Genomic DNA, 27654 nt, shown 5'->3' on the forward strand with positions numbered 1-27654 from the left:
TTTTGAGATAGAGCCTTGCTAATTTGCCAGAGTTGGCCTTCAATTTGTATCCACCTGTCTCAGGCCCCTGAATACCTGAGATCACAGGCATGGATCACCAGGCCTATCTTCAGACTCACCCTATTATAGTGGACACAACACAGGAGGGAAGCCTGCCATTCTTTCAACGGGTAATGGGGCCTCCAATCAGAAGTGTAAAGATGTGAAACGTTGTGCCAGTGGACCCCCGACTTATACACTTGTAACGACTCTCGATAACCTTTTCCTTCTTTGATTTATTTTGTATGTATATGGGCATGGAAGTGCCACAGCACATGTGTGAAAGTCAGAGGACAGCTTCATGGAGTCTGTTTTCACCTTTCACTGTGTGTAGGCTCCAGGAATCAACTCGGGTTATCAAGCCTGGTGGCAAGCACCTTCACCTGCTGGGCCATCTTGCCAGGCCTTTTTTGTCTTATATTTTTAATTGGGGGGTTGGTCTTGGGAACATACCACAGAGGCAGAGCACTTGCCTAGCATGGGGTAAAGAAAGCCCTGACTTTGATCCCCAGCACAAAGATATTATGAGACTAAATTTTATAAGTAGAGAAAAACATCTCTGCACAATGTAAACTGACTTGAGGAAGAGAGACAGAGCGAATTTCTACACAATGTTTATAAAAGATTATGGAGAAATGGGGCTAGGAACTAATGTGCTAGGAACACCTTTTCACATGCAGATGAATTTCAGGATCCAATCAGCTGGTTTAGAGTTGGAATGTGCAACAGACACCCAGTTAGATGTTTAGATTCTTGGTGTTGTGGAAGGTCAGACTATGTGGAATCAGTGTAAGAAAGCTTTCTGGTCATTGGACTCAATTTGAAAACCCTAATGTGAAGTATATTAGATTTTACTATTGGGACCTCAAACCTGACAACCTGAGTGAGATCCCAGAGACATGCATGGAGGAAAGAGCATCTACCTGCCTCCCCACAAATTGTCCTCTGACCTCCCATATCTGTGCCATGGCATGCACCACACCCACGTAATAAAACATAATGAAAGTTTTCATTATTTAAGCATATATCCCCCATGCCATATTTTGATTTTGATGTCTCTATTGTCCCATATGTGGAAGGCAGATTCCCAGGTTAGGGCTCTTGGGAGGCGATAAGAAACCTTTAGAAGCAAAGATCCTCCAGTCATTTGGTGTGTGTGGAGGGATAAGCCCTTTACTGGTATAGCGGAGGGGGACACCCCTTCATCTGTTTTGTATTCTGGTCTTGATGTCTTGTTGTCTTGCTGTCACAAAGCCTAGTGCAAAGGAGCCAACTGAACATGGAATAAAACCTTTCAAACTGAGAGCCAAAATAAACCCTTTTTGTCTTCTGAGACAGGGTCTCCCTGTAGCCTCGGCTAGCCTGGAGCTTGCTATGTAGAGCAGGCTGGCCTTGAACTCACAGAGATCCATCTACCTCTGCCTCCCGAGTGCTGGGATCAAAGGCATGCACCACCATGCCTGGATACGTTAAAGTTTTTAAATTTTATTTTGAATATGAGTTTTGCCTGAATGTATGTACGTATGCCATGTGTGCAATGGTGGTGGAGGCCAAAAGAGGGTGTTGGATCCCCTGAAACTGGAGTTAGGGATGGTTGTTAACAGCCATGTGGGTGCTAGGAACCAAACCCAGGTCCTCTGCAAGAGCAGCCAGTGCTCTTAACTGTGGAAGTTGTCCTGACCTCCATACGCATGCTTGTGGCACACACACACACACACACACACACACACACACACACACACTGATAAATAGTCTAGAAATTTTTTTCTGAGAAGGAAAAAACCCAAACAGAATCTGGGCTGAGGAGATGCTCAGTGGTAGAGTGCTTGCTGCATAAGCATGAGGACTTTTGATCCCAGGCATACACGTACATGCTGGGTACAGTGGTTTGCATCTGTAATCTCAACATTGGGTAGGTAGAGGCGGGAGGGTCCCTGGCGTTCACTAGCCAGACAGTGTATCCTAATGGGTGAGCTCCAGGTTCAGTAGAGAGACCCTGTCTCAAAAAAAGTGAGAACAATTGAAGAAGATGCCAAATGTTGGCCTTTGGCCTCCATCCCCCATGTGCAAGCACACATCTTCCACACACACTGAAAAGATTCTACCCGATCACATACTACCTCATGCAACCAAAAAGATGTGATATAAAATGATTGTTTTTATTAACTCACATCTTTAAAGGAAACAAAACAGAAGGAACAGATGAGGTAACAGAGCCCAGAGAGCTCCCTAAACCAACAGAACGGAGGCGGGTGGGGCTCAGGAAGCTGGCTGACCACTGGGAGGCAGGACCCTCCGGGAGTGGGTTTGCACCCAGGGGTGCTTCAGGATCTGGGCCAAGGTCAGCCGCTCCGAGGGATGGTACCTAAGAAGCTTGGAGATCAAGTCCTGAGCCCCCACAGGCACTGACGGAGGAAACCTCACATCTACCTGAGGAGGCCGGGAAGGAAAATGAGTCTGGTTAATTTCTGTGGTTAATTTTCTCTTTGTTTTGTGAGTCTCTTCAAGGCACCCTTCTGGGTATTAGCAAATAATCCTCTGTACCTGCCCCAATCCCCAAAGAGTCAGAGGTCATTGACCCTTGAATGGCCAGTGTGGCCATCTTACCTTGACAATGCGTCTGTAGGTCTCATTGTGAGTGGCACTCTCGAAGGGTGGGTTTCCCACCAGCAGCTCATAGCAGAGCACCCCGATGCACCAGAGATCCACCTTCTCATCATAGCTCCTCCCCTCGATCATTTCTGGAGGCAAGTAGTCCAGAGTCCCACACATCGTCTTTCTCCTGGGGGGAAAGTGCAAGAGGAGCACAGTGCAGTGGCTGAGGGGGGAAATTCTCCTCTCCAGCATCCGAGGAGAAACAGTTCCATCCTGAGAAAGGGAGTTAGTAAACACCAACTGTTTTTTTTTTTGGTCTTTTTGAGACAGGGTCTCCCTGTAGCCCCAGCTGTTCTGGAACTCACTATGTAGACCAGGTTGGCCTTGAACTCAGAGATCCGCCTGCCTCTGCCTCCCGAGTGCTGGGATTAAAGGTGTGTGCCACCATGCTTGGCTACACCAACTGTTAATATGGATCAAGATTCAGGAGTGGGGCTGGAGAGATGGCTCAATGGTTAAGAACACTGCCTGCTCTTGTAGAGGACCTGGGTTCAGTTCCTAGCACCCACACAGTGGCTAGCAGCCTTCCAGGACTCTAGATCCAAGTGATCCGATGCCCATTTCTGGCCTCCCCAGGCCATAGGTAAGCAAGTGATGCCCTTACATATATGTGGGAAAAAACACACATAAAAGAATTTTTTTTTTGTCTTTTTTGAGACAGGGTCTCCCTGTAGCCCCAGCTGTCCTGGAACTCACTATGTAGACCAGGCTGGCCTTGAACTCAGAGAGATCTGCCTGCCTCTGCCTCTGCCTCCTGAGTGCTGGGATTAAAGGCGTGCGCCACCATGCCCGGCAAAAGAAGTAATTTTTAAAAGAATATTTATTATTTTTATTTTATGTGTATGTGTGTATTGCCTGCGTGTAGGTATGTGCACCTGTGTTGTGCAATGCCCAAGGAGGTCAGAGAGGCCATAGGATCCCCTGGAACTGGAGTTACGGACAGTTGTTAGCTGCCATGTGGGTGCTGGAATTCGAACCCGGGTCTTCTGCAAGTGTTTTTAACCGCTGAGCCATCTCTCCAGCCCCATAAAAGAAGTAATTTTTAAAAAAACAACAATAACAACAAAAAGATTGAGATGGGCAGGGGAAGTGGCTCAGTGGGTGAAGCGTTTGCTGTGCAAGTTTGAAGACCTCGGTTCTGATTCCCAGTGCCCTCTACGTCGAGATGGGAGGCTCAAGCACACCTAGCCTGTGCATACAGCAATGAACAAGAAGAGACTGTGTCTCAACAAGGCTGAAGGTGAGGACTGATAGCCAAGGTTGTCCTCTGACCTACACACACACACACACGCACACGCACACACACACACACACAGCACATGTGTGCCTTTGCTCACACATACCAACATGCATACACACAGGGACTAAAAGTAAAAAAGATTCAGAGAAGGCAGGCAGGTAGAGTGGATCAAGCCTCGGACCCCAGCACTTGGGAGGCTGAGGCAAGAAAGAGTGCCAGTGAGTTTGAGGTCAGTCTGGCATTTACTTGGAGCTCCAGGCTAGGCAGTGCTACTGGAGGAAACCTTGTCTCAAAAACAAAGAGCCAGGCATGGTGGCACACGCCTTTAATCCCAGCACAAGGAAATCAGTGAGATCGGGGCCAGACTCGATTACATAGTGAGTTCCAGTCCAGTTGGGGCTACAGGGAGACTCCGTCTCAAAAGACCAAAAGTATTCTCAGTATCAATAAAGATTTGGAAGCTGGGTGCGGTGGCATCTGTACTCCTAGCAGTTGGCAGGCTGAGGCAGGAAGGTCAGGAGTTCAAGGCTAGCCTGGACTGAAAAAAAAAAAAGAAAAAAAAAAAAGGGAGACAGACATGATGGCACATTCCTATAATCCCAGCATTTAGAAGGCTGAGGCAGAAGGGTTGTTGCAAGTTCAAGGCCAGCCTGTATTACACAGTGAGCATTTCAAAAGACAAAGAAAGAAGGAGACAAGGAGAGAGAGAAAGAAAGAAAGAGGGAGGATGGAAGAAGGGAGGGAGGAGAGGAAAGAAAAAGATTTGGAACACTGTGATGGTGTGTCGAGAGGAACTAAGCAAGTCAGCTTATTCACACAGAAAAATTCACCTCTGGGATTAAGAAGCAATGCTAGCTGGGTGCGGTGACACATGCCTTTAGTGCAGAGGCAGGTAGATCTCTGGGAGCTCCAGGACAGCCTGGAAGCTCCAGGCCAGCTGCAACTACAGGAAGACCCCGTTTCAAAAAGATAAAAAAAAAAAAAAGCAATGCTAATTCACTTATTTACGTGGGATCTTATTGGCAAAGTTACATATTAACAAAGCTTAGAACAGCAAGCTCTGGTTCCACTGTATGTGCATGCACACACCCGTTTGCAACTGCAGCACACACGTGCAGGGGAGGACACTGGATGTCTTCCTCTACCACTCCCCACTGGATTCCTTTAAGTCATGGTCTCTCACTGAGCCTGAGCCTCACCACTTCAGCTAGGCTGGCTGGCCGCAGAGCTTCCGGAACTTGTCTGTCTCTGCCCCTCAATAATCACACAGTCATGCCTAGGGGATTCCAACTCAGGTTCCCACACTTACACAGGAAGCACTTTCAGCCACTGAGCCACCTCCCTAGCTCATTCTTTAAATCTGCAAATGCATTTTACATGTCTGTTTTTGAAAAAGGCAATATTCAAATACAAAACACACTTTATATCTGGGTCTCACATGGGGAGTAAATTCAACAAGGAAATTCCTCACTGGCATGAGGGTCCTGCCCCGGTACCCCCAGACCTACCTGAGAGAAGGGGTATGCACAGACCAGCCGAAATCCGCAATCTTCACCTCACCCCGGAGCCCTAGCAGGAGGTTCTCCGGCTTGATATCCCTGTGAATCACCTTCTTCTGATGGCAATAGTTCAGAGCATCTGCTAGCTCCTCCATGATCTGTGTGAACACAAGCCATCTGGAAGTCCTCCAGGACCCCACCATGGAGAACGTGCCTCAGGGATTTCAGGATGGGAGTGGAATGTCATTTCTTTTTAAAAAATATTTATTATGGGGCTGGAAAGATGGCTCAGCAGTTAAGAGCACTGATTGCTCTTGCAGAGGACCCAGGTTCAATTCCCAGCACCCACATGGTGGCTACGAATCGTCCTTAACTCCAGTTCCTGGGGAATCTGACACCCTCTTCTGACCTCCGTGGCATTGCACGACACAGGTGCACTCACATACATGCAGGCAATACACATAAAATAAAAATAATACAATATAAAAAAAAATTTATTATGCAGCCAGGCATGGTAATGCATGCCTTTAATACCGTCTCTCAGGGAGGCAGAGGCAGGTGGATCTCTGTGAGTTCCAGGCCAGCTGGGGCTGCAGGGAGACTAATCTGTTTGGTTTTTTAAAATAAGTGTTTCACAGGGGCTGGAGTGATGGCTCAGCAGTTAAGAGCACTGGCTCCTCTTGTAGAGGACACAGTTCAGTTCCCAGCACCTACATGGTGGCTAACAACCATCTGTAACTCCAGTTCCAGGGGATCTGATGCCCTCTTCTGGCCTTCTTGGGCATTGCATGACACAAGTGCCGGCAAAACACTCAAACACATAATTTTTTTTTGGTCTTTTTGAGACAGGGTCTCCCTGTAGCCCCAGTTGGCCTGGAACTATGTAGGCCAGGCTGGCCTTGAACTCACAGAGATCCACCTGCCTCTCTGCCTCCTGAGTGCTGGGATTAAAGGTGTACACCACCACGTCCAGCAAAATAAAATAATTTTGAAACAGCATTTCCCTGTAGCCCCAGCTGGCCTAGAGCTCACTATGTAGACCAGGCTGGCCTCGAACTCACAAAGATCCACCTGCCTCTGCCTCCCAAGTGCTGGGATTAAAGGCGTGCACCACCATGCCTGGCTAAAATAATTTTAATTATTATTATTTTTTTTTACATTTACTCTGTGTGTGTATATGTATGTGTACCTGTGCCATAGCAGGCATGTGCAGGCCAGAGGGTAACTTTCAGGAGTCAATTCTCTCCTTCTACTTTGTGGGAAGGGATTGAACACAGGCCATCAGGCTTGGTAGCAAATGCCTTTGCCTAAGCCATCAAGGCCTCCCAAATTTTCAACTGTACTGGAGGTCAAACCCAGGGTCTTATACATACTAGGCAAATACTCTGAGCTACACCTCAGCATCCCAGAAATCTTTTTTGTCATGAAAACAAACTGAAGCCGGCACATGTCTGTCATTCCAGTCCTCTGAAGGCAGGGCAGTAGGGCAGCTGGGAGTTTAAGGACAGCCTGGGCTACAAAGTGAGACCATCTCAAAAACCAAACCAAAAAAAAAAAAAAAAAAAAAAAAAAAAAAAAAAAAACCAATCTGAGCTGGGTGTGGTGGTGGCATACTCCTGTAATCCTAGCACTATGGAGATAGAGGCAGGAGGATTGCAACTTCAAGGCCAACCTGGGTTACATACAGAGTTCCAAATCAGCCTCAGTTAGAGATCTGCTTTAAAAACAAAACAAAACAAAAAACAACAAAACAGCTGGGCATGCTGGTGCATGCCTTTAATCCCAGCACTCGGGAGGCAGAGGCAGGCAGATCTCTGTGAGTTCAAGGCCAGCCTGGTATACTTAGTGAGTTCCAGGACAGCTGGGGCTATAGGTAAAGGGGGCCTTTTCAAAAAAAAAAAAAAAAAAAAAAAAAAAAACCCCCAAAACCAAACAACAAACAAACAAAAAAAACACCAGGGCTGTGGAGAGATGGCCCAGTGGTTAAGAGCACTGGCAGCTCTTGCAGAGGACCCAGGTTCAGTTCCAGCACCCACATGACAGCTAACAACCATCTGTAACTCCAGTTCCAGGGGAGCAGACATGCTCTCTGACCTCCCAGCATGGTGGTACACACCTTTGATCCCAGCACTCGAGAGGTGGATCTCAGTGAGTTCAAGGGCAGCCTGGTCTATATAGCGAGTTCCAGGCCAGCGGGGCTGCAGGGAGACACTGTCTCAAAAGACAAAAACCAGGGGCTGGAGAGATGGCTCAGCAGTCAAGAACACTGTTCTTGCAGAGGACCTGGGTTTGAATCCCAGCACCCACATGGCAGCTAACAGCTATCTGTAACTCTAGTTCCAGGGGATCTGACAGCCTCTTCTTTCCTCCACGGGCATTGCACAACACGGGTGCACTTACATACATGCAGGCAATACACGCATACACATTAAAAAAAAAAAGCAGAAAACAAAACAAAAACAACCGAGAAAAGCCATCTGAGCCAGCCATGGTGGCACATACCTATAATCCCAGACTTTGTGATGCTTATGCAGGGGGATCAGACCTTCCAGGCCAGCTTGGCCTTTCTAGGAGGTTCTGGGCTAATCTCTGCTACCTAACAAGACAACCTCCCCTCTCAGTCTCAGGAAAAGAAGGGGGAGGACCAGAGAGATGGCTCAGCAGGTAGAGGAACTTGATGTGCAAGCCTGGTGACTGGAGCTCCATCCCTGAAACCCACATGAAAGTGGAAAGAGAAAACCAACTCCTGCAAGTCATCCGGGCTTCCACAGGTGAGTGACGGCACAGGTGCATGCACACAATAATAAAGGATAAAGGGGTGAGGGAGATGTGGGCAGGCACAAACAGGAACTCCCCCTTCATCCCACAGCAAACCCTTGACTTCCAGAGCCACGAGCCCCTCTCACCGTGGCTGTGCGCTGCTCATCCAGTGTGTGGTTTCTTTGTAGCTCCTTATAAAGCTCACCCCTTGGAGCATATTCCAGGATTAGGTACACCCGACGCGCATCATGGAAGTAGTTGTACAGATGAAGGATATTAGGGTGACTGAAGGAGTAAAAAAGCAAGGATTAGGGCACATGAGATGGCTCAGAGGGACAGGGTGCTTGCAGCCAAGCCTGACACCCTGAGCTTGATCCCCAGAATCCACATGGTGGAAGGAAAGACCCAACTCCTGCAAGTTGTTTTTCACATGTGTGCTGTGACCCACAAGCCCCCTGCTCCTCAGAATAAAGAACTTCAAAAAAAAAGTTCCAGCAACACTGGATGCTGAGCCCTGGCTTCCACACGTATGCACGCCAAGGACTGGGGTGGCTGACACTGGGAGAGAATTTTTAAATTTTATTTTGTGGGGCTACAGAGATGGCTCACCGGTTAAGAGCACTGGCTGTTCTTGCAGAATACCCGGGTGGGTTTAAATCCCAGCACCCACACCTGTAACTCCAGTTCCAGAGGATCTGATGCCCTCTTCTGGCCTCTGTGGGCCCTGCACAACACAGGTGCACCTAAAATCATGCAGGCATAATACTCAAACACATAAAATAAAAATAAATTTAAAAATTTTGTTTTTATTTTGTGTACATGTTTTGCCTGTATGTTTGTAAACTGCATCCAGTGCATGCAATGGCCCTGGAGGTCAGAGAGGGAATCGGATCCTCTGGAACTGGAGTCAAGGAAACCTAAATCTGGGTTTTCTGGAAGATCCACAACCCTGAGCCATCCCTCCAGGCCCCCATTGGAGAGAATGATACCATGGTGCAACTGAGGGACAGAGAGAAATCTTCAAGGTAAAAGCACAGGGCTTATTCAGGGGTCATGGGGAACTCGGAGTTCAGAGGTCATACCAGGAAAAGGGAGGAACTTCTGTACACTCAAGTTGGAAGTCCAACAGACCATCCTTACTGTAGGTGCGCCTGGATCTCGATTTCCCTGCGAAGCTGGTGCTCCAATCCCTCCTTCTCTAACTGGGACTTGAAGAGGACCTTCAGGGCCACAATGAAATGGCTTTCCTTGAGCCTGGCCAGGTACACGTTCCCAAATTTCCCCTTGCCCAGAGGACGCCCGATTTCAAAGTCATTGATGGTGAGAATTCGCCTGAACAGAAGGAAGAAATGACCTCACCTCAGAAAGGAGAGTTAGGCCCCCCAAATGCTCCCTTCCTTTCAGTCTGCCTCCACCCCCGCCCCAACTCCTTTCTCTACTCCAGGCCCCAGTCCTGGGTGTTCAATGAGAAAAACAGCATCTTGTATCCAGGAGCCAAGGCTCCACTTGCCCAGCTTGCTTCTCAGCCCTGGGTCCCAGCTTCTTATACTCACGTGGTGGAGATGTTGGGCGGCATTTGGCAGGTGGCGGCTAAATAAAGAAAGGGAGAGAGGGGCTGGAGAGATGGCCCAGGGGTTAAGAGCACGGACTACTCTTCCAGAGGACCCGGATTCGATTCCCAGAACCCACATAACAGTTGGGCTAACAGTTCCAGGGAATCTAACGCCCTCTTCTGACCTCCGCGGTCACTGCATGACACTGGTGCACTTACATACATGCAGACTCATGCACATAAAATTAAAAAAATACTAATAAATGAAATATTTCAAAAAATTTTTTTAAAGATTTTTTTTTTTTAAGGGACAGAGATGGGCGTGGTGGTGGACGCTACTTAATCCCAGAACCGAGGAAGGTCAGGAGTTCACGGTCACCCTTGGCTACAAGGCAACTACAACCCACCTAGGCTGAAAGGGGAGGGGAGGGGGCGAGGAGACGAAGAGGGGAAGGAAGGGAAAGAAAGCGGAGGAAGGGAGAGGGAGGAAAGAAGGGAAGGAAAGGGGAGGAAAAGAGGGAGACAGAGAAATTGAGCGGGGAATGTTTTCAACACCCATACACTCCACCCCATAGGGGACCCCAGCCCTTTCTGCCCCGCCTCTGCCTAGTGTCCTGTTTCTGTTTTAACACAAGGGCTCACTACGTAGCCCGGGTTAGCCTCTACCGGACCCTCCTGCCTCGGCCTCAGGGTCCAGGTTCCCAGCACTCTCACCTGTGAGCGGAGCTGCGTCAGGCGACGTCAGAGTCTCTCCCGAAGTTTTGATGGGCGGTAAGGGCGACCGGAAGACCGGCTGGCTACTCGGGTCCGGAGGCTCCCGGAAGTGGGTGGGCGGGTCCCGCTCGGGGCCCTTGGAAGGTTCCACGGGGCCCGCGGTGCCCACTGGGCTCCCGGTGCACGCACGGTCCATAGCGGGGCAACGCCCGGCACCGTGCGGGGAAGCCGTTTGCAGTGCGCGCCTCCCGCGGTGGGCGGGGCTGGCAGCCTCCGGTCGGCCCCCATTGGATGAGCTTTCGGACGTGCCCGCGGCGTGCCCAGTAGGGGCGTGAGAAGCTAGTGCTTCCGTCCCAAGGCGCTCAACCAATAGGATGGCGGGGGCGGGGCAGGGCTTCTGTCCAGGTGGGGACACCCGGGCCTCCAGGAAAGAGGATCAGTTGGGTGCGCTGAGGTCCTTTAAGCTCTACACGAGCCGGTGAGTGTGCGAGTGCACTTACAAATGGACATCAGTCAACCTCAGGACCCCTGGGAAACCCCCGTGCAGCCCTCAAAGCCTGACACCACACAGTCATCCAACCAGACCCTGCTTCCACGCTGTGTCCATACAGGACGTTTACCGGGGTCCTACTGGAGCACAGACGTAAGGGTCACCGCATCGACCAAGCAGAACTTGCGGGTCACAGCATCAACCATGCCAGATTTGAGAGCCATCCCATCAACCATGCAAGACCTGCGAGTCACCACATCAATCATACAAGATCTAAGGGTTACTGCATCAACCCTGCAAGAACCCTGCACCAACCATGGCAGACTTGAGGGTCACCCCATCAGCCATGCCAGACTTGAGGGTCACCCCATCAGCTATGCCAGATTTCAGAATCACCTCATCAACCATGCCAGACTTGAAGGTCTCCACATCAGGGACTGGAGAAGTGGCTCAGAGGTTAAAAGCACTGGCAGAGGACCCTGGTTCAAAATTCAGCACCCACATGGCAGAAAACAACTGTCTGTAATTCCAATTCCAGATCTGACCCCCCTTTATGGCCTCCTCAGGCACTGCACACAAGTGGTGCAATTACATATGTACATGCAGGCAAAACACTCATAAAATTTTAGAAAAGTCTCCACATCTGCCATGCAAGGTGTGAGGGACATGGAGTTCTCTGAGGTTTCTGTCTAACTCCCCACTGTTTCGTGGCTGTCCTCCCCCAACCCACTCACCTACCCCATGGTGCCCTCTCCAAGACTACACCATGGCAGTGACCCCACTTCATTTATCCCTAGCTTCCACTCACTTACGTATTTATCGGATCCTGTAATCAATTTGTATGTTCAGTCTCCATATATAAAGACCTTTCAAACACTTCAAATTGAGTTCATTTAGACCGAAACAGAACAAATTATTGCAGAATAATCGAAAACAAAATTTCCTAATCTAGAGAAACTTTTCCAAAAACCAAGATGATTTATGGTCTGAAAACTGCTGTCATGAACAGATCAGAAAATCTCTCCACAAAGGTAGCAAACTGTTTTTTTGTTTTTTTTTGTCTTCTTTGAGACAGGGTCTCTTTGTAGCCCCAGCTGTCCTGGAACTCACTACGTAGACCAGGCTGGCCTTTAACTCACAAAGATCTGCTTGCCTCTGCCTCCCAAGTGCTGGGATTAAAGGCATGTGCCACCACACCCAGGGCAAACTGTTTCACTTTTTTTATTTTTTAAATTTTTATTATTTTTATTTTTGTGTATGAGTGTATTGCCTGCATGAAATGTTAAGTGCACCCGTGTCGTGCAATGCTCGTGGATGTCAGAAGAGGGTGTTGAGCCCCTGGAACTGGAGTTAAGGACAGCTGTTAGCTGTCATGTGGGTGCTTGGAATCGAACCCAGATCCTCTGCAATAACAGCCAGTGCTCTTAACCTCTTAGCCATCTCTCCAGCACCTCATTTTATTTTTAAAAATTATTGCATTTTGGGGCTGGAGAGATGGCTCAGCAGTTAAGAACACTGGTTGTTCTTGCAGAAGACCCGGGTTTGAATCCCAGCACCTACATGGCAGCTAACAATTGTCCATAATTCCAATCCCATGGGATCCAATAGTCTCTTCTGACCTCCAAGGGCATTGCACAACATGGGTGCACTCACCTACATGCAAGCAATACATGCGTACACATAAAAATAATAAAATTTTTAAAAATTATTGCATTTTGTGTTGTGTGTGGGTGTGTGTAGGGGTGTGTATGTGCGTGCCACAGCGCATATGTGGGGGGTTAGAGGACAACCTGTGGGAGTCGATTCACCAGGCTTTTGAAGCAAGAGCTTAACCTACTGACCCATCTCACTAACCTTTTTTCTTTTTCGAGAAAGGATCTCATGTAGCCCAGCTTGGCCCCAAACTCACAACATAGGAGAGGATGACCTTGAACTCCTGATCCTCCTTCCTCTGCTTCCTCAAGGCTGGGATTGTAGGTGCCTCCTTGCCTAGTTTATTTGTTTGTGCATGCTAGACACATGCTCTACCAACTGAGCTATATCCCCAGTCCCAGTTTAAAATTTTTATTACTTATTTAATGTATGTGTGCATACACATGTCCCAGCATGTGTGCAGGTCAGAGGACATGTTGGATTCATTGTTTTCCTTCCACCATGTGGGATTGAACTCAAGTCATCAGGTTTGGCAGTAAACTCCTTTACCCTGAGCCATCTTGCCCCAAACTTCTTACTCCTTTATGAAAGCTGGGCTTACCTTGGGAGGTGTAATCATTTGGGGATCAGAAAGATCCTTTTTGCCAAAACAGCATAAAAACAAATACTAAAGCCAGGTGTGGTGGCACATGCCCTTAGTTCCCTTTCTGCAGAGGTAGAGGCCGGTGGATTTCTTCAAGTTTGAGAGCAGCCTGGTCTACATAGCAAGTTCCAGCTATTCACTATGATCTGTAAAAGCAGGTCTACCTGTCCATGAAAGCATACACAGGCTCACTTCAAGGTCAACGTGAGTGCTGTGTGGTGCTTCCTATGCATACACAGCTCAGTAGTAAACATGTTGCAGGGGAACAAAACTTATGAAAATACCCTGGTGTGTAGTGACCATTCACCAAAACACAGGTGCATTAAAGAGCTACCGGGGAATGAAAAGTTAGAAGGAGCAGGTCAAGGGCTGGGGCTGGACATGGGGGAGATGGGGCCAATAAAAAAAGAGGGATGGTTGCAATGTGTATGGTCTGGGGTTGGGGGAAGCAGAGGTGGGCAAGATTCAGAGATGTTTTTCAGGTACATAAAGAAATAACTAGATGTTGCCAGGCGTGGTGGCACATGCCTGTAGTCCCAACACTTGGGAGGCAGAGGCAGGAGGATCTCTGTGAGTTCAAGACCAGCCTGGTCTACATAGTGAGTTCCAGGACAGTTGGGGCTCCAGGGAGACCTTGTCTCAAAAGAAAAAAAAGACAAAAAAAAAAGAACCCCCCCCAAAACTACATGTGCCAGGTGGCCACAGCCTTTGGGAGGCAGAGTCAGGAGGATCTCTGTGAGTTCGAGTTTGAGGCCAGCCTGGTCTACATAGGGAGTTCCAGACCAGCTGGGGCTACAGGGAGACCCTGTGTCAAAAAGACAAAAAACAAACAAAACAAAACTACATGCACGCCCTGGACATTCTCACCCCCCCGCCCCCCGCCTTTCCTCAACAGATAATATGGCCAAAGTTTGGAGAGCAGGGGAGATGGCTTAGCAGTTAAGAGGGCTTGCTGCTCTTCTGGAGTTCCCAGTTCACTTTCCAGCACCCTTATCAGGTGGCTCACGACTGCTGGTAACTCCAGGTCCAGGGGATCCAATGCCCTCTTCTGGCCTCTGTGGGGACCTGCACTCATGTGCACATACCTACACATATTTACACATAATTAAAAATAATTTAAAAATCTAAAAAAAGAACCTTGTCTCAAAAAATAAAACCAAGCAACCCTATCCCCCCGCAAAAGTGTGGTTTATCTTACCGAACATGAAGGAATGCCCAAGACACAAACAGAAGAAACAGACTAGAGACTGATACTCACTGTTTGGTATGCTTTAAAACACAGAGATGCTTATCAGGAGCACCAAGCCCCACCTACGAGAGGCAGTACAGGACTCCGGAGCCTGTCTGCAAAGTCTCCTCTCCTGAAACTCAAGACTCAAATGTGCACTCTTGAAGCCAAGTCCACCTTCTACTACAAAGTGTCTCGATCTGTAAAATTATTAAATAATAGTCCTATCATTTAGAGCTGTTAAAAGTTGATGCATGGAAAACATTCAAAACAGCATCTAATACAGTGTAATACCATGGTTACCTGTGCTGATTATTATGGGCTCATTCCCATGGCTACAAGACTACATGTGCAGGTAGTATCTCTATGGCTAGAGGCGGGGTGTGGATGGATGACCAATGGGCAAAGGAAATGAGATGTGTTCCTCTTGGGAACATGGGTTTGGAGAAAACCAGACTGTCAAAAGTGAAATGCCTTCAAAGGGAATCACCTGGCCAGGTGTGGTGGTGCTCACCTTTAATCCTAACACTCTAGAAGCAGAGGCAGGTGGATCTCTGTGAGTTCAAGGCCAGCCTTGTCTATATAGTGAGTTCCAGGCCAGCTGGGGCTACAAGGAGACCCTGTCTCAAAAAGACCAAAAAAAAAAAAATTAAGACAGCCTTTCTCACTGCTCTTGTTCAAGGCTATGCTGGGAGTTCTAGCCTGATCAACAAAACACTAAAAACCCAAATGCTACTGCCATGTATTCTGCCACTAAGCTGCACTCCAGGGTGCACACACCACTAAGCTGCACTCCAGGGTGCACACACACCCTCATGCACACTATATTCCTGCATTCTACCAAGTATCATATGGAAATTGAGTTTACACAGTAATGTCACTTGTAAATGCAATTTACAAAAATAACAAACAAGTGAACATAAAAGCCACCCAGGTGTGTGTGCTATCACCAATGTGCAGGTTCGATGGGTTTCTCCTGGTTAAGATCAAGCAGTGTGCAAAAGATCTAAATGCTAAAAATTCTAAGATGGCAAGAAAATGGAGGCATGCTTAAATCCATGAGGCGCAGTCATGAAATGGAAGGTTAACCACAGTAAAGACATGGAGTCTCAAAAAATTAATCTACAGGGCCTGGGGAGATGGCTCAGTGGTTAAGAATACTGGCTGTTCCTGTAGATGACCTGGTTTAATTCCCAGCACCCACATGGTGGCTAACTACAGTCAGTGACTCCAGTTCCAGGGGATCTGATACCCTCTTCTGACCTCCTTGGGCACTGCACAACACAGATGCACTTACATTCATGCAGGCAAAACACTCATACACGCTGCTTCCCTGGGCCTGCATGACCCGCTGGCCTCTCTTCTGGTCCCCAGGAGCTCTTGGGGCCTCTTCCCTCACCCATCTCTCTTTGCATCTCTGGGTGGCATGGCCACCAGCTGCCCGAGACCAGCATCTTTCCTGGGCCCTGCTCCCAGGCCAGTCCAACTCCAAAATTCCTGAGGACAACATCTTTCCTGGAGGGATCCAGACCTTAGGAGAAAGCCTGAGAGCATCTCATCCTCATCTGACTTGGGCCTCTGTGGGAACTCCTGAAGACAAAAGCAATCTGGCCACTCCAATATAAAATCAAAAGAGAGAACCGGAAGCTTAGAGGAACCAGCTTTTCATGCCCAAAAAGTAAACCACAAAGGCACATAAAGTTTACAAACTGAAGCAGACCTAAACTTGAAAGCTTGAGTCTCACACAAGAATCAGAAACTACAAAAGAAATTCACATGTCAAAATCTCAGATAAAGAATAATAACATGAAAAAACAAAATAACGTATCCCCACCAAATACCAACAGTCCTCTAGAGGCGTAGTACATAGTGAGTTCCAGGCCAGCTGGGGTTACAGGGAAAGCTTGTCTCAGAAAGTCCAAAAAATAAAAAATAAAAGGCAAATTTACCCTATAGTTTATATGAAAAGTTAAAGGAACTAGAAATGCTACATAGTTTTATAAGAATAGAATCGGTTTGGCTGGTTTGAAGATTTGCCACGCAGGTACAGCACCTGACAGATCAGGGCCAAGAAAGTCTTTCTCTTAAGGACAGGGTCTTCTGATGTAGTCCAGGCTGGTCTCAAACACATGGACCTCCTTCCTGTCTCCAAAGATGGTGAGATTAGAGGACTACACCAACATGCCCAACTTGAGTTGTTAGGGTTTTGGCTTTTTTTTTTTTTTTTTTTTGGTCTTTTTCAGACAGGGTCTCCCTGTAGACCCAGTTGGCCTGGAACTCCCTATGTAGACCAAGCTGGCCTTGAACTCACAGAGATCCGCCTGTCTTTGCCTGCCAAGTGCTGGGATTAAAGGAGTATGCCACCACTCCTGGCTTGAGTGTAAGGTTTTTAAAATCATGTGAAGAAATGATTTATTTCTTTGGGAAACACCAAGCCTTAAATAGCCTTAATTAACTGTTGCAGTACGTTGGATCCATTCATCTATCCTTATTCCCTTAAGTATGAAGTGTTTTCATGGCTCAAACCCCTCCATTCCTCATAAAGTTATGGATCTCAAGAATGAACTATTACATGACCCAGAAAATGTTGACAGGTAAGCGTTTACAGACTTGCCTTCAGTTAACTCTCCTGATAACAGCAATGAATGAATACAGAAGACTTGAGAAAAGCTTTTTACCTCTGACATACTCCCCTCATTCCAAACAAACCGAGAAATCAATCACAAAGTGCCACAGGGTTAGCAGAGAAGTCTTAAGAGACCTGTTTTTATTTTCTTATGCATCTTCCCCTTGTAAAACAATTCCTGAGGTAACATTTCACTGTAAACTAAGAGAGAGATGTGGCTGAAGGTTTTCTTATGTGCAAAACAAGCAAAAACCCCACTGCATCTCTCTCCTGAATTCTCGGAGGGAGAATAAGGCTGTAGGCTGAGTCTACTGCTAAAGTTAGTTTTCAGACGACAAAGCAATATTCTGCAACAGGTTTTCTCAGAGTCAGGACAGTTGTGGAGTTTCTCTTTGGCATAAACGATCAGATGCTGAGGAAGATGTTTCCTGTGGCAAAAGATTTCCTTCAGTGGTTACAGTCAAGAAGTCCTTCCCCAGAAGGAGTTCTCGGAGGGTGACTGAGGCATGCGTACTTGTGAAGGCTCTTCCCTTGTCTGTTTCACTGGTGGGGTTTCTCCCACTGTGCATCCTTTGATGCTGAGTGAGGGATGAGCTGCGGCTGAAGGTTTTTCCACATTCACCGCACTTATACGGCTTCTCCCCAGTGTGGATGATGGCATGTCGAATGAGGTTTGTGCTCCAACAGAAGGATTTCCCACACTCAACACATTCAAAAGGCTTTTCTCCACTATGAATCCGCTTGTGCCTCGTGAGGCCTGACATGCGGGCAAAGGCCTTCCCACACTCCACACACTCATAGGGCTTCTCTCCTGTGTGGATGCTGAAGTGGCGAATGAGGTCTTTCCGATTGGTAAAGGCTTTCCCACATTCTTTGCACTCAAAGGGTTTTTCTCCAGTATGGGCCCTTTTATGCAAGATGAAAGTAGAGCAGTGGGTGAAGGCTTTCCCACACTCACTGCAAACAAAAGGCTTCTCCCCGGTGTGAATGCGCTGGTGTCTCTTGAGGTACGACCTGTGGTTGAAAGCTTTCCCACAGTCGAGGCACTCAAAGGGCTTCTCGCCAGTGTGGATGACATAGTGGTGGATCAGGGCTGCGCTCTCTAGGAAGACTTTCCCACATTCGCTGCATTCATAAGGCTTCTTTCCGGTGTGAGTCTGCTGGTGCCACAGGAGGTATGACCTGTGTTTGAAGACCTGTCCACATTCAAAGCATTCGTATGGATTCTCTCCACCATGAACGACATAGTGCCTAAGGAAACCTCCCCTATGTCGAAAGACTTGGCCACATTCTGTACACACGAACGATTTCTCTCCAGTATGTCTCCTGCTGTGCAAGACAAAATTGGAGCGGTGGGTGAAGGCTTTTCCACACTCACTGCACTTATAAGGCTTCTCCCCACTGTGGATCCGCTGGTGCTGTGTAAGGTAGGATTTGCGGTTGAAGGCCTTCCCACACTCCAGGCACTCATAGGGCCTCTCCCCTGTGTGGATCATCTGATGCTGAAGAAGGTGAGTACTCTTAATGAAGGTCTTTCCACACTCTGTACACTCATAGGGCTTCACTCCAGAGTGGATTTTCTCATGTCCAGCAAGGAGGTGTTTCTTATTAAACACCTTCCCACAGTCGCTGCATTTGAAGCTATTTTCCTCTTCCTCCTGTAAGACCGTTGGATACATTCCCTTAGCTTTCCCTACACCATCCCGTGCAGGGCTCATTTTCCCAGGAAGATTCTCCCTCTGAGCCTCTATCTCTTGTCCAGAGACTTCTTCTTGCACTTCTAATGGGCCATCTTGGTGCCTGGCCTGCACCCACTGTGAGTCTCCTGAGGTTCCTTGTGTTAGCTGTTCCTGGAGCCGGGCTCCCTCCAACAGTTTTGGCTCCCAAGTAGTAGATCCTGTGGCCTTGGTTTTTGCATTGTCACCTGAAACAAATTTAACACACAGCATCTGTCAGTAAGGGCACTATGGAACAAAATGGTTATGCTACTGGAAAAAATGAAGCTAAATGCCTCTGCACCTGCATATTATCCCTGAAGCCTAGGTTGGCAACTCTTTTTGTTCTTGGTCCTTGGATTCCATATATTTGAAAGAGAGACCTAAAGGAGACACTGAGTCTGCAGATGAGGAAGACCTGGTAGGGAGACACTGAGTCAGCAAATAGAGGAACACCTGTCAGGGGGTCACTGAGTCAGCAGATAGAGGAAGATCTGTCAGGGGGTCACTGAGTCAGCAGATAGAGGAAGATCTGTCAGGGGGTCACTGAGTCAGCAGATAGAGGAAGATCTGTCAGGGGGTCACTGAGTCAGCAGATAGAGGAAGATCTGTCAGGGGGTCACTGAGTCAGCAGATAGAGGAAGATCTGTCAGGGGGTCACTGAGTCAGCAGATAGAGGAAGATCTGTCAGGGGGTCACTGAGTCAGCAGATAGAGGAAGATCTGTCAGGGGGTCACTGAGTCAGCAGATAGAGGAAGATCTGTCAGGGGGTCACTGAGTCAGCAGATAGAGGAAGATCTGTCAGGGGGTCACTGAGTCAGCAGATAGAGGAAGATCTGTCAGGGGGTCACTGAGTCAGCAGATAGAGGAAGATCTGTCAGGGGGTCACTGAGTCAGCAGATAGAGGAAGATCTGTCAGGGGGTCACTGAGTCAGCAGATAGAGGAAGATCTGTCAGGGGGTCACTGAGTCAGCAGATAGAGGAAGATCTGTCAGGGGGTCACTGAGTCAGCAGATAGAGGAAGATCTGTCAGGGGGTCACTGAGTCAGCAGATAGAGGAAGATCTGTCAGGGGGTCACTGAGTCAGCAGATAGAGGAAGATCTGTCAGGGGGTCACTGAGTCAGCAGATAGAGGAAGATCTGTCAGGGGGTCACTGAGTCAGCAGATAGAGGAAGATCTGTCAGGGGGTCACTGAGTCAGCAGATAGAGGAAGATCTGTCAGGGGGTCACTGAGTCAGCAGATAGAGGAAGATCTGTCAGGGGGTCACTGAGTCAGCAGATAGAGGAAGATCTGTCAGGGGGTCACTGAGTCAGCAGATAGAGGAAGATCTGTCAGGGGGTCACTGAGTCAGCAGATAGAGGAAGATCTGTCAGGGGGTCACTGAGTCAGCAGATAGAGGAAGATCTGTCAGGGGGTCACTGAGTCAGCAGATAGAGGAAGATCTGTCAGGGGGTCACTGAGTCAGCAGATAGAGGAAGACCTGTCAGGGGTCACTGAGTCAGCAGATAGAGGAAGGTCTGTCAGGGGGTCACTGAGTCAGCAGATGAGGAAGACCTGTCAGGGGTCACTGAGTCAGCAGACACAGGAAGATCTGTCAGGGGGTCACTGAGTCAGCAGATAGAGGAAGACCTGTCAGGGGTCACTGAGTCAGCAGATAGAGGAAGACCTGTCAGGGGTCACTGAGTCAGCAGATAGAGGAAGACCTGTCAGGGGTCACTGAGTCAGCAGATAGAGGAAGACCTGTCAGGGGTCACTGAGTCAGCAGATAGAGGAAGACCTGTCAGGGGTCACTGAGTCAGCAGATAGAGGAAGACCTGTCAGGGGTCACTGAGTCAGCAGATAGAGGAAGACCTGTCAGGGGTCACTGAGTCAGCAGATAGAGGAAGACCTGTCAGGGGTCACTGAGTCAGCAGATAGAGGAAGACCTGTCAGGGGTCACTGAGTCAGCAGATAGAGGAAGACCTGTCAGGGGTCACTGAGTCAGCAGATAGAGGAAGACCTGTCAGGGGTCACTGAGTCAGCAGATAGAGGAAGACCTGTCAGGGGTCACTGAGTCAGCAGATAGAGGAAGACCTGTCAGGGGTCACTGAGTCAGCAGATAGAGGAAGACCTGTCAGGGGTCACTGAGTCAGCAGATAGAGGAAGACCTGTCAGGGGTCACTACCAGCCTAGTCTACATAGTGAGTTCCAGGACAGCTGGGGCTACAGGGAGACCCTGTCTCAAAAAGACCAATACATATGACTAATACGAGTCAGAAGTCACACACACCCCACCTTTCATGTGGGCTGCACAGGTGTACTGAGATTCTCATAGTGTTCAGGGAATGATAAATGATAAGGCTTTAGATGCATTACCCTCTATAGCAGATGCTGCTGCTTAATATATTAACACATCAGGGGACTATATCCTCTCCAATGGAACCCAACAGCAAAATATTGCCATCAATTTTCAGAGACTGTTTGGGAGCAGGCGACTGACAGATGTTGAGAAAGGATCTGTTCTTGGACATATAGCTCAGTCACACATCCTAGCCCCTGTGGACTCCAGGGTGGCCAAATGCCTACTTCTTGCGAATAGAACTGGTGTTCTTAGAAGTGGGTATGATATCCCTTCCTCTCTCAATCCTGGGTCAGCTACAGGATGGCAGAATAACTTAAAGCAACTGGCTGATGTGAGGTGTATGAGTCCATGACCAACTGTGGGGTATACAACTCTCAGCTGACCCAGACATTGAAATGAGTGAGAAAATAGTTATATGCTGAGCCACCAAGAGGTTGGACTGACAATCACTCTTATTTAAAAAACTCAAGATCATTCGACTTCACAAGGACCACAGAGCTGGTGACAGAAAAGACAGGTTTCATTTTCATTCAGCTACAGTCCTGAGACAGCAGCTTATGAACCTGACTCCTTCCCAGGAACAGTGATAAAGGGATGGAGTTAGGGTATCAGAAGAGCCACAGACCACAAGGCTCCGCAGCTCCAAATCCTGATATGATAGAAGAGGCTTTCCAGGGGGCTGGAGAGATGGCTCAGAGGTTAAGAGCACATGCTGTTCTTCCTATAGCGTCACTACCAGATCCTCTCTTCTGGTCCTCAAGGGCAACACACACACACACACACACACACACACACCATATACTCACACAGCTATACACATAAATAAACATAGAAATAAATCTTTAGAGCTACATAGAAAGTTCTGGGATAGCCAGTGCTACATAGTGAGACCGTGTCTCAAAAACAACCAGCCAACCAATCAAACGACAATTTTTTTTTTTTTTTTAAACAGGAATCTTCCCAGGGAATTCCAGGTCCAAACCTGGAGGCCCCCCCCCCCAAGTCCAGATCTGAACTCTTACCTGTGCAGGTGCTTTGGGAGAGGGACTTCACCACTGTCCGCAGCTCCTGCCCACGTTCCAGCTGGCTCACCAGCTCTGGTTTGGGAGCAGGATACCCTTCAGGAGAACAAAAAGTGCACACTTGGACTTTGGTGAAGAGAGACAAAGACCCCAGTTTCACCTGGATTTGCACTGGACCCTGGAACGAAGCTGCATCTAGCGACACAAAAAGGCGACGTGTAACTTGGAAACTCCAAGCATGCCATGCCATATTAAGCATTCCAATAGAAACTAAGACTGGGCTGCCGCGATGGCTCCGGGTGTAAAGGCATCTGCTGCCAAGCCTGACAACCTGAGTTCAAACTCAGAGACTCAACAGCGGAGAGAAGTGACTCTCAAGTTGTCTTGTGACCACCACATGCACATTGTGCATGCATGGGTATGTATGCAGAGGCACACACACACACAAAATAAGTAAACGTGTAAACAAATTTAAAAAAGAAACCCCTAAGTGTATGGTACAGCTATACCCAAGAGAACACAGCAATCATTTAAAATGTACTACATCACACCAGCTATGGGGGCACTCATCTGAGATCCCAGCATTCAAGAGGTTGAGGAAGGACTGCCAGTTAGAGGCCAGCATGGGCTACATAGTGCATTTCAGGCAAGCCTGGGTTACAGAGAAAATCTATCTCAAAAACAAACAACAGCAAAAACCCAAATAAGTTATCTGTATTAGTCCATGTTCTGCTGTAGCAAACATATGATAATGTAAAGAATGAATGTTAAGATAACAGGTCTACCTAGCTCACTTCTGAAGACGGATGGACTAGGCTCAAATAACCCCCCACTGGTTCATTCTCATATTGGATGATAAGTGGGAGCAGGCTGGCGGAAGAGGGGTCCCATAACAAGACAGGAAGTTAGAGCGCAGGAAAGGGCCAGTCACTCCCATAGGAACTAACTGGGGTCCCACACGAATAGTGAGGAAGGATTATGTTAATTCCTGTCGTGGTTGGCTTTAACTGTCAACCTAACACAACCCAACATTACCTGGGAAGAGTCTCTGTGGAAGACTGTCAACATTGGGTTGGCCTGTGGGCATGTCTGTGGAAGACTGTCTTGATTAAGTTAACAGATGTGGGAGGACCCAGCCCACTGTGAGGGGCACCATTCCCTAGGCAGGGGTCCTGAACAGGGTCAGCATGGAGAAATCAAGCTGAGCACAGACAAGTGAGCATGCACACGCTTATCTCTCCTCTCCACTGTGGAGGTAATGTGTCTAGTTTGAAGTCCTGGCCTTGGCTTCCCCCCAATGATGGACTGTAACTTAGAACTGTAAGTCAAAGAAAACCTTCCTCTGCAGGTTGCAGAGATCGGCCTGCCTCTGCCTCCCAAGGGCTGGGATTAAAGGCATTCATGTTGCCTTTTTGTCAGGATATTTATCACAGCAACATAAATGAAGCCACAACAGTTGGAAAGAGCAGTACCCTCTGACCTAATTACCTTACATTTTACAGGCACAAGCACTGTGACACTGAGCTACATTTCTGACCCTAAGCCTAACCTTTTAAAGGTCCCACCATCTCGACACCATAATCCCCCACACAAATAAGCCTGGGAAACCACAGCACTGTGTCTCTCCTGATGGAGGCGTTTACTTAGATGCTATGTAGCGTTTGAAGATGGGCATGGTGGCATATGCTTTTAAGTCCAGCACCTGGGAGGCTGAGGCAGGAGGATCACTGCAAATATGAGGCTAGTCTGTGCTACATACAGTGAGGCCTGAGAGAGAGAGAAAGAGAGGGAGAGGGAGAGAGAGAGAGAGAGAGAGAGAGAGAGAGAGAGAGAGAGAGAGAGAGAGAAAGGAGAAAGAGAGGCAGATGTTGGGAATCAGGGCCTTATGCCAAGAGGACCGAGAGAGAGAGAGAGAGAGAGAGAGAGAGAGGAGGGCGACAGAAGTGCTCTTCCTGTAGGTCACAGACTCAATGTGGATTCTATCTGAAAATTTTCCCACAGCATCCCCAGGGAGTTCAAACATATCAGAACTATTTTACAGATGGACAAACCAAGGCCAAGGCTTGATCATGGGGGGGTATGGCTGAATGGAGATAGAATCCTAGTCCCAGTCACCTCTGTGCTGTGTGTGGTTTAATCCTACAACCCCATGACACTGCCCAGAAGGTGTAGCCAGGCCTGACTAGGCAGCTCTCAGGAAGGATCCCAGTGCCACACACAGCTGTAGTCCAGCATGGCTCTGAATCCTTTTCCTGTAACAACCTATTTACAGGGACAAGAGTCCTGCAAAGAGCTACATGGCAATTCCACGTTTGAGCAGTGAGCACACTGTGGCTCAGAGGCATTGGATAAGCACTCAGAGCCACACGGTTTTAAGGAACAAAGCTGGGGCAGGACACCCAAGGACTTGGCTGCAGACTCTGGATCCCCAAATACCATACAGTGGAGTGGGAGGCGAACAGCCCTGAGGGGTCAGCAGAGGAGACTGAGTGGGAGATGCTGGCGATAGGGCCTGATACAGGAAGATTCATGTCTGAAGGGCCCAGGTTGGGGCATCCCAGAGATTACACTAAGGCCCAGGTTGGGGCACCCTCAGAGATCACACTGCAGCATTTCAGTTTAAAAAGAAAACCTTTGGTAACATTTTAAACATTTACTTTTTGTCTCTGTGAGGCATGTGGAGGTCAGAGGACAGCTTGTGGGAGTCAGTTCTCCCCTTTCACCATATGTGTCCTGAGGATTGAACTTGGGTCATCTGGCTTGGTGGCAAGCTCCTTTACCTGCTGAGCTGTCTCACCAGCCTGAATATTTAACATTCAGGAAAGATCTCTGCAAGAAGATGCTGACTGTGGTGAGAAAGGGCGCCATTGCAAGCACTTTCATTACTCTGGAATACTCCCTAAGCAAAGGAAAACATCGTGTGCTGTCCTGACGGGGAGCAGGATGGGCAGCGTGTGCAGAAACAGCAAAGCCCCAGGAAGACTGCAGCAGAGTGAGCCCGGGGCAAAATAAACAGGTGGGATGTGGGATGAGGCCATCAGGGTGAGACAGAGGACCTCCTAAAAAAGAGACTGACTATCTATCATCTATCGATCTATCTATCTATCTATCTATCTATCTATCTATCTATCTATCTGTCATCTACCTACCTACATTTGCGTGTGTGCGTGTGTGCGTGCGTGCGTGCGTGCGTGTGTGTGTGTGTGTGTGTGTGTGTGTGTGTGTAATCCCAGCACTCATGGGAAAGGCAAGAGGACTATCTATGACTTTGAGGTCAGTCTGGACCACATAGTAAGTTCCAGGTCAGTTGAGTTGCAGTGATACCCTGCCTTTAAAAAAAAAAAAAAAAAATGGAGGGCGAGTGAGATGGCTCATTTTCCACCACGCCTGGCGATCTGAGTTCAAGCCCCAGGACCCAAATGGTGTAAGAAAAAAAAATTAATTTCTGCAACTTGTCCCCGTCCCACCAAATACAAAATGAACAAATAAATGTAAAAAGTTGAGTAAGAAGGCCTTACCCAGAGAGATCAGGAGCTCAGAGATTTCCATCATCACCTCCTGGTACAGGGTCTTTTGAACAGGGTCCAGCTGCCTCCACTCCTCCTGAGTGAAGGCCACGGCCACATCCTCAAAGGTCAGTGATACCTGGGAATTCAAATAGAGGTATCAGTGTCTTACAGTTAGCTTTCTGTTTCTGTGATTAAAAACACTGACCAAGCTGGGCATGGTGGCGCACGCCTTTAATCCCATCACTTGGGAGGCAGGGGCACAGGCAGGCAGATCTCTGTGAGTTCAAGGCCAACCTGGTCTACACAGTGAGTTCCAGGACAGCTGGGGCTACAGGGAGACCCTGTCTCAAAAAGACCAAAAACAAACAAACAAACAAAACCAACCAAATAAACAAAAAAAACCCACTGACCAAAACCAACTTGAGGAGGAAAGAGTTTATTTAGCTTACAGCACACAGTCCATCATCAAGGGATGCCAAGGCAGGAACTCAGGGCTGGAACTTGGAGCACAGACCATGGAGGAAAGCTGCTCACTGGCTTGCTCCTCTGACCTGTGCTGGGCCTGCTTTCACACAACACAGGCCCACCTGCCCAGGGGTGGCATCACCCACACTGGGCTGGGCCCTCCCGCATCACTGAACAATTAAGAAAATGCCGTACAGACAAGACCACCGGCCAGTTCAATGGAGGAAATTCCCCAGTTGAGGTTCCCTCCACCCAGGTGTGCAGGCTGACAACGAAAGCTATCCAGCACAATTATTAGCCTTGGGGCTGCTGAATGAGAGTGCCTTACCAAAAAAGGTTTTGAGAGACAAAGGCTCAAATCACACCACATATCTTGAGATCCATGCTCAGCCCTGGGCTCCAGGGCAGGGAGATGCCGTTGTGGGTACATTATAGATTATAAAGGAGACAGGCCTCCTGCTCAAGAGCGTTTGGTGTGGTGGCTTGTGTCTGTAATTCCAGAACTTCAGAGGTTAAGGCAGGAAGATTGCTGCAAGTTCTTTTTAGTTACTTATTTTTATTTATGTGTATGAGTGTACTGCCTGCATGTATGTAAGTGCACTCGTGTCATGCAACACCCACGGAGGTCAGAAGGTGTCAGATCCCCTGGAACTGGAGCTACAGATGGTTAACCACCATGTGGATGCTGGGAATCAAACCTGGGTCCTCTGCAAAAGCAGTCAGTATTCTTAACCACTGAGCCATCTCTCCAGCCCCAACTGCTACAATTTCAAAGCCAGCATGGGCTACATAGCAAGCTCAAGGTCAGCCTGGGCTACAGGAGCCCCTGTCTCAAAAAAAAAACAAAGCAATAATAATAATAAGCAAACCAACAACACTGAGCTGGTGATATGGCTCAGTGGGTAGAGGCGCTTGCTGGGAAGCCCGATGACTTAAATTCCATCCCTGGAACCCACATGTTGGAAAGAAAGAACCACCTCCCAAGAGTTCTCTTCTGACCTCTGCATGTGCACATGGCCTCGTGTGCACACACTCATACACACACACGCACACATGTGCACACACATGCATGCATGTATATAAATAAATGTAAAAACCAGGCTGGAGGGATGGTTCAGTGGTTAAGAGCACTGACTGTTCTTCCGGAGGACCCAGGTTCAGTTCCCAGCACCCACATGGCAGCTAACAACCATATGTAACACCTGTTCCTAGGGATGCGAAGCTCTCTTTTGGCCTCCACAGACACTGCATGCATGTGGTGCACCTACACACATGCAAGCAAAACACTCAAATACATAAATAAAAATAAATATTTTTTAAAACATCAAAACAAAATAGTTTTCTCTAGCCATCAATAACAACTCTGTGTGTGTGTGTGTGTGTGTGTGTGTGTGTGTGAGTGTGTGTGTATTTTGGTCTTTTTGAGACTGGGTCTCCCTGTAGCCCCAGCTGTCCTGGAACTCACTATGTAAACCAGGCTGGCCTTGAACTCATAGAGATC

General features: G+C 48.1%; 2 protein-coding genes across 2 annotated transcripts in view; both read right to left on the reverse strand.

Annotated features, from left to right (window-relative positions):
- Positions 1 to 2183: 2183 nt before the first annotated feature.
- Positions 2184 to 10729, reverse strand: Aurkc (aurora kinase C). Its single transcript, XM_008856069.3, has 7 exons — positions 10460 to 10729; positions 9747 to 9783; positions 9334 to 9525; positions 8340 to 8478; positions 5443 to 5591; positions 2647 to 2821; positions 2184 to 2469 (listed from the first exon to the last, which is right to left on the reverse strand). The coding sequence occupies exons 1-7, from the start codon at positions 10653 to 10655 to the stop codon at positions 2299 to 2301; spliced, it is 1059 nt and encodes a 352-aa protein (XP_008854291.1). The 5' UTR covers positions 10656 to 10729; the 3' UTR covers positions 2184 to 2298.
- Positions 10730 to 17191: 6462 nt separating this feature from the next.
- The window catches only part of LOC103752359 (zinc finger protein 264), a 14481-nt gene continuing 4018 nt past the window's right edge, over positions 17192 to 27654 (reverse strand). Inside the window, exons 2-4 of the mRNA XM_008856085.3 lie at positions 25698 to 25824; positions 22180 to 22275; positions 17192 to 19023 (exon numbers count right to left, since the gene is read on the reverse strand). Coding sequence (XP_008854307.1) covers positions 17468 to 19023; positions 22180 to 22275; positions 25698 to 25824 — 1779 coding nt within the window. The 3' untranslated portion in view covers positions 17192 to 17467. The remainder of the gene's footprint in view (positions 19024 to 22179; positions 22276 to 25697; positions 25825 to 27654) is intronic.

The sequence above is a fragment of the Nannospalax galili genome, unplaced genomic scaffold (genome assembly GCF_000622305.1).
Source record: "Nannospalax galili isolate Female #2095 unplaced genomic scaffold, S.galili_v1.0 scaffold1368, whole genome shotgun sequence".
In the NCBI taxonomy this organism is placed as follows: Eukaryota; Metazoa; Chordata; class Mammalia; order Rodentia; family Spalacidae; genus Nannospalax; species Nannospalax galili.

Excerpts from the sequence above, each read along its gene's own strand:
- Aurkc (XM_008856069.3), bottom strand. The coding sequence starts at position 10,655 with ATGGACCGTGCGTGCACCGGGAGCCCAGTGGGCACCGCGGGCCCCGTG. Across the intron at positions 9,784-10,459 it reads TGACGCAGCTCCGCTCACAG|CCGCCACCTGCCAAATGCCG; the intron begins GTGAGAGTGCTG and ends TTCTTTATTTAG. Across the intron at positions 2,470-2,646 it reads CCTACAGACGCATTGTCAAG|GTAGATGTGAGGTTTCCTCC; the intron begins GTAAGATGGCCA and ends CGGCCTCCTCAG.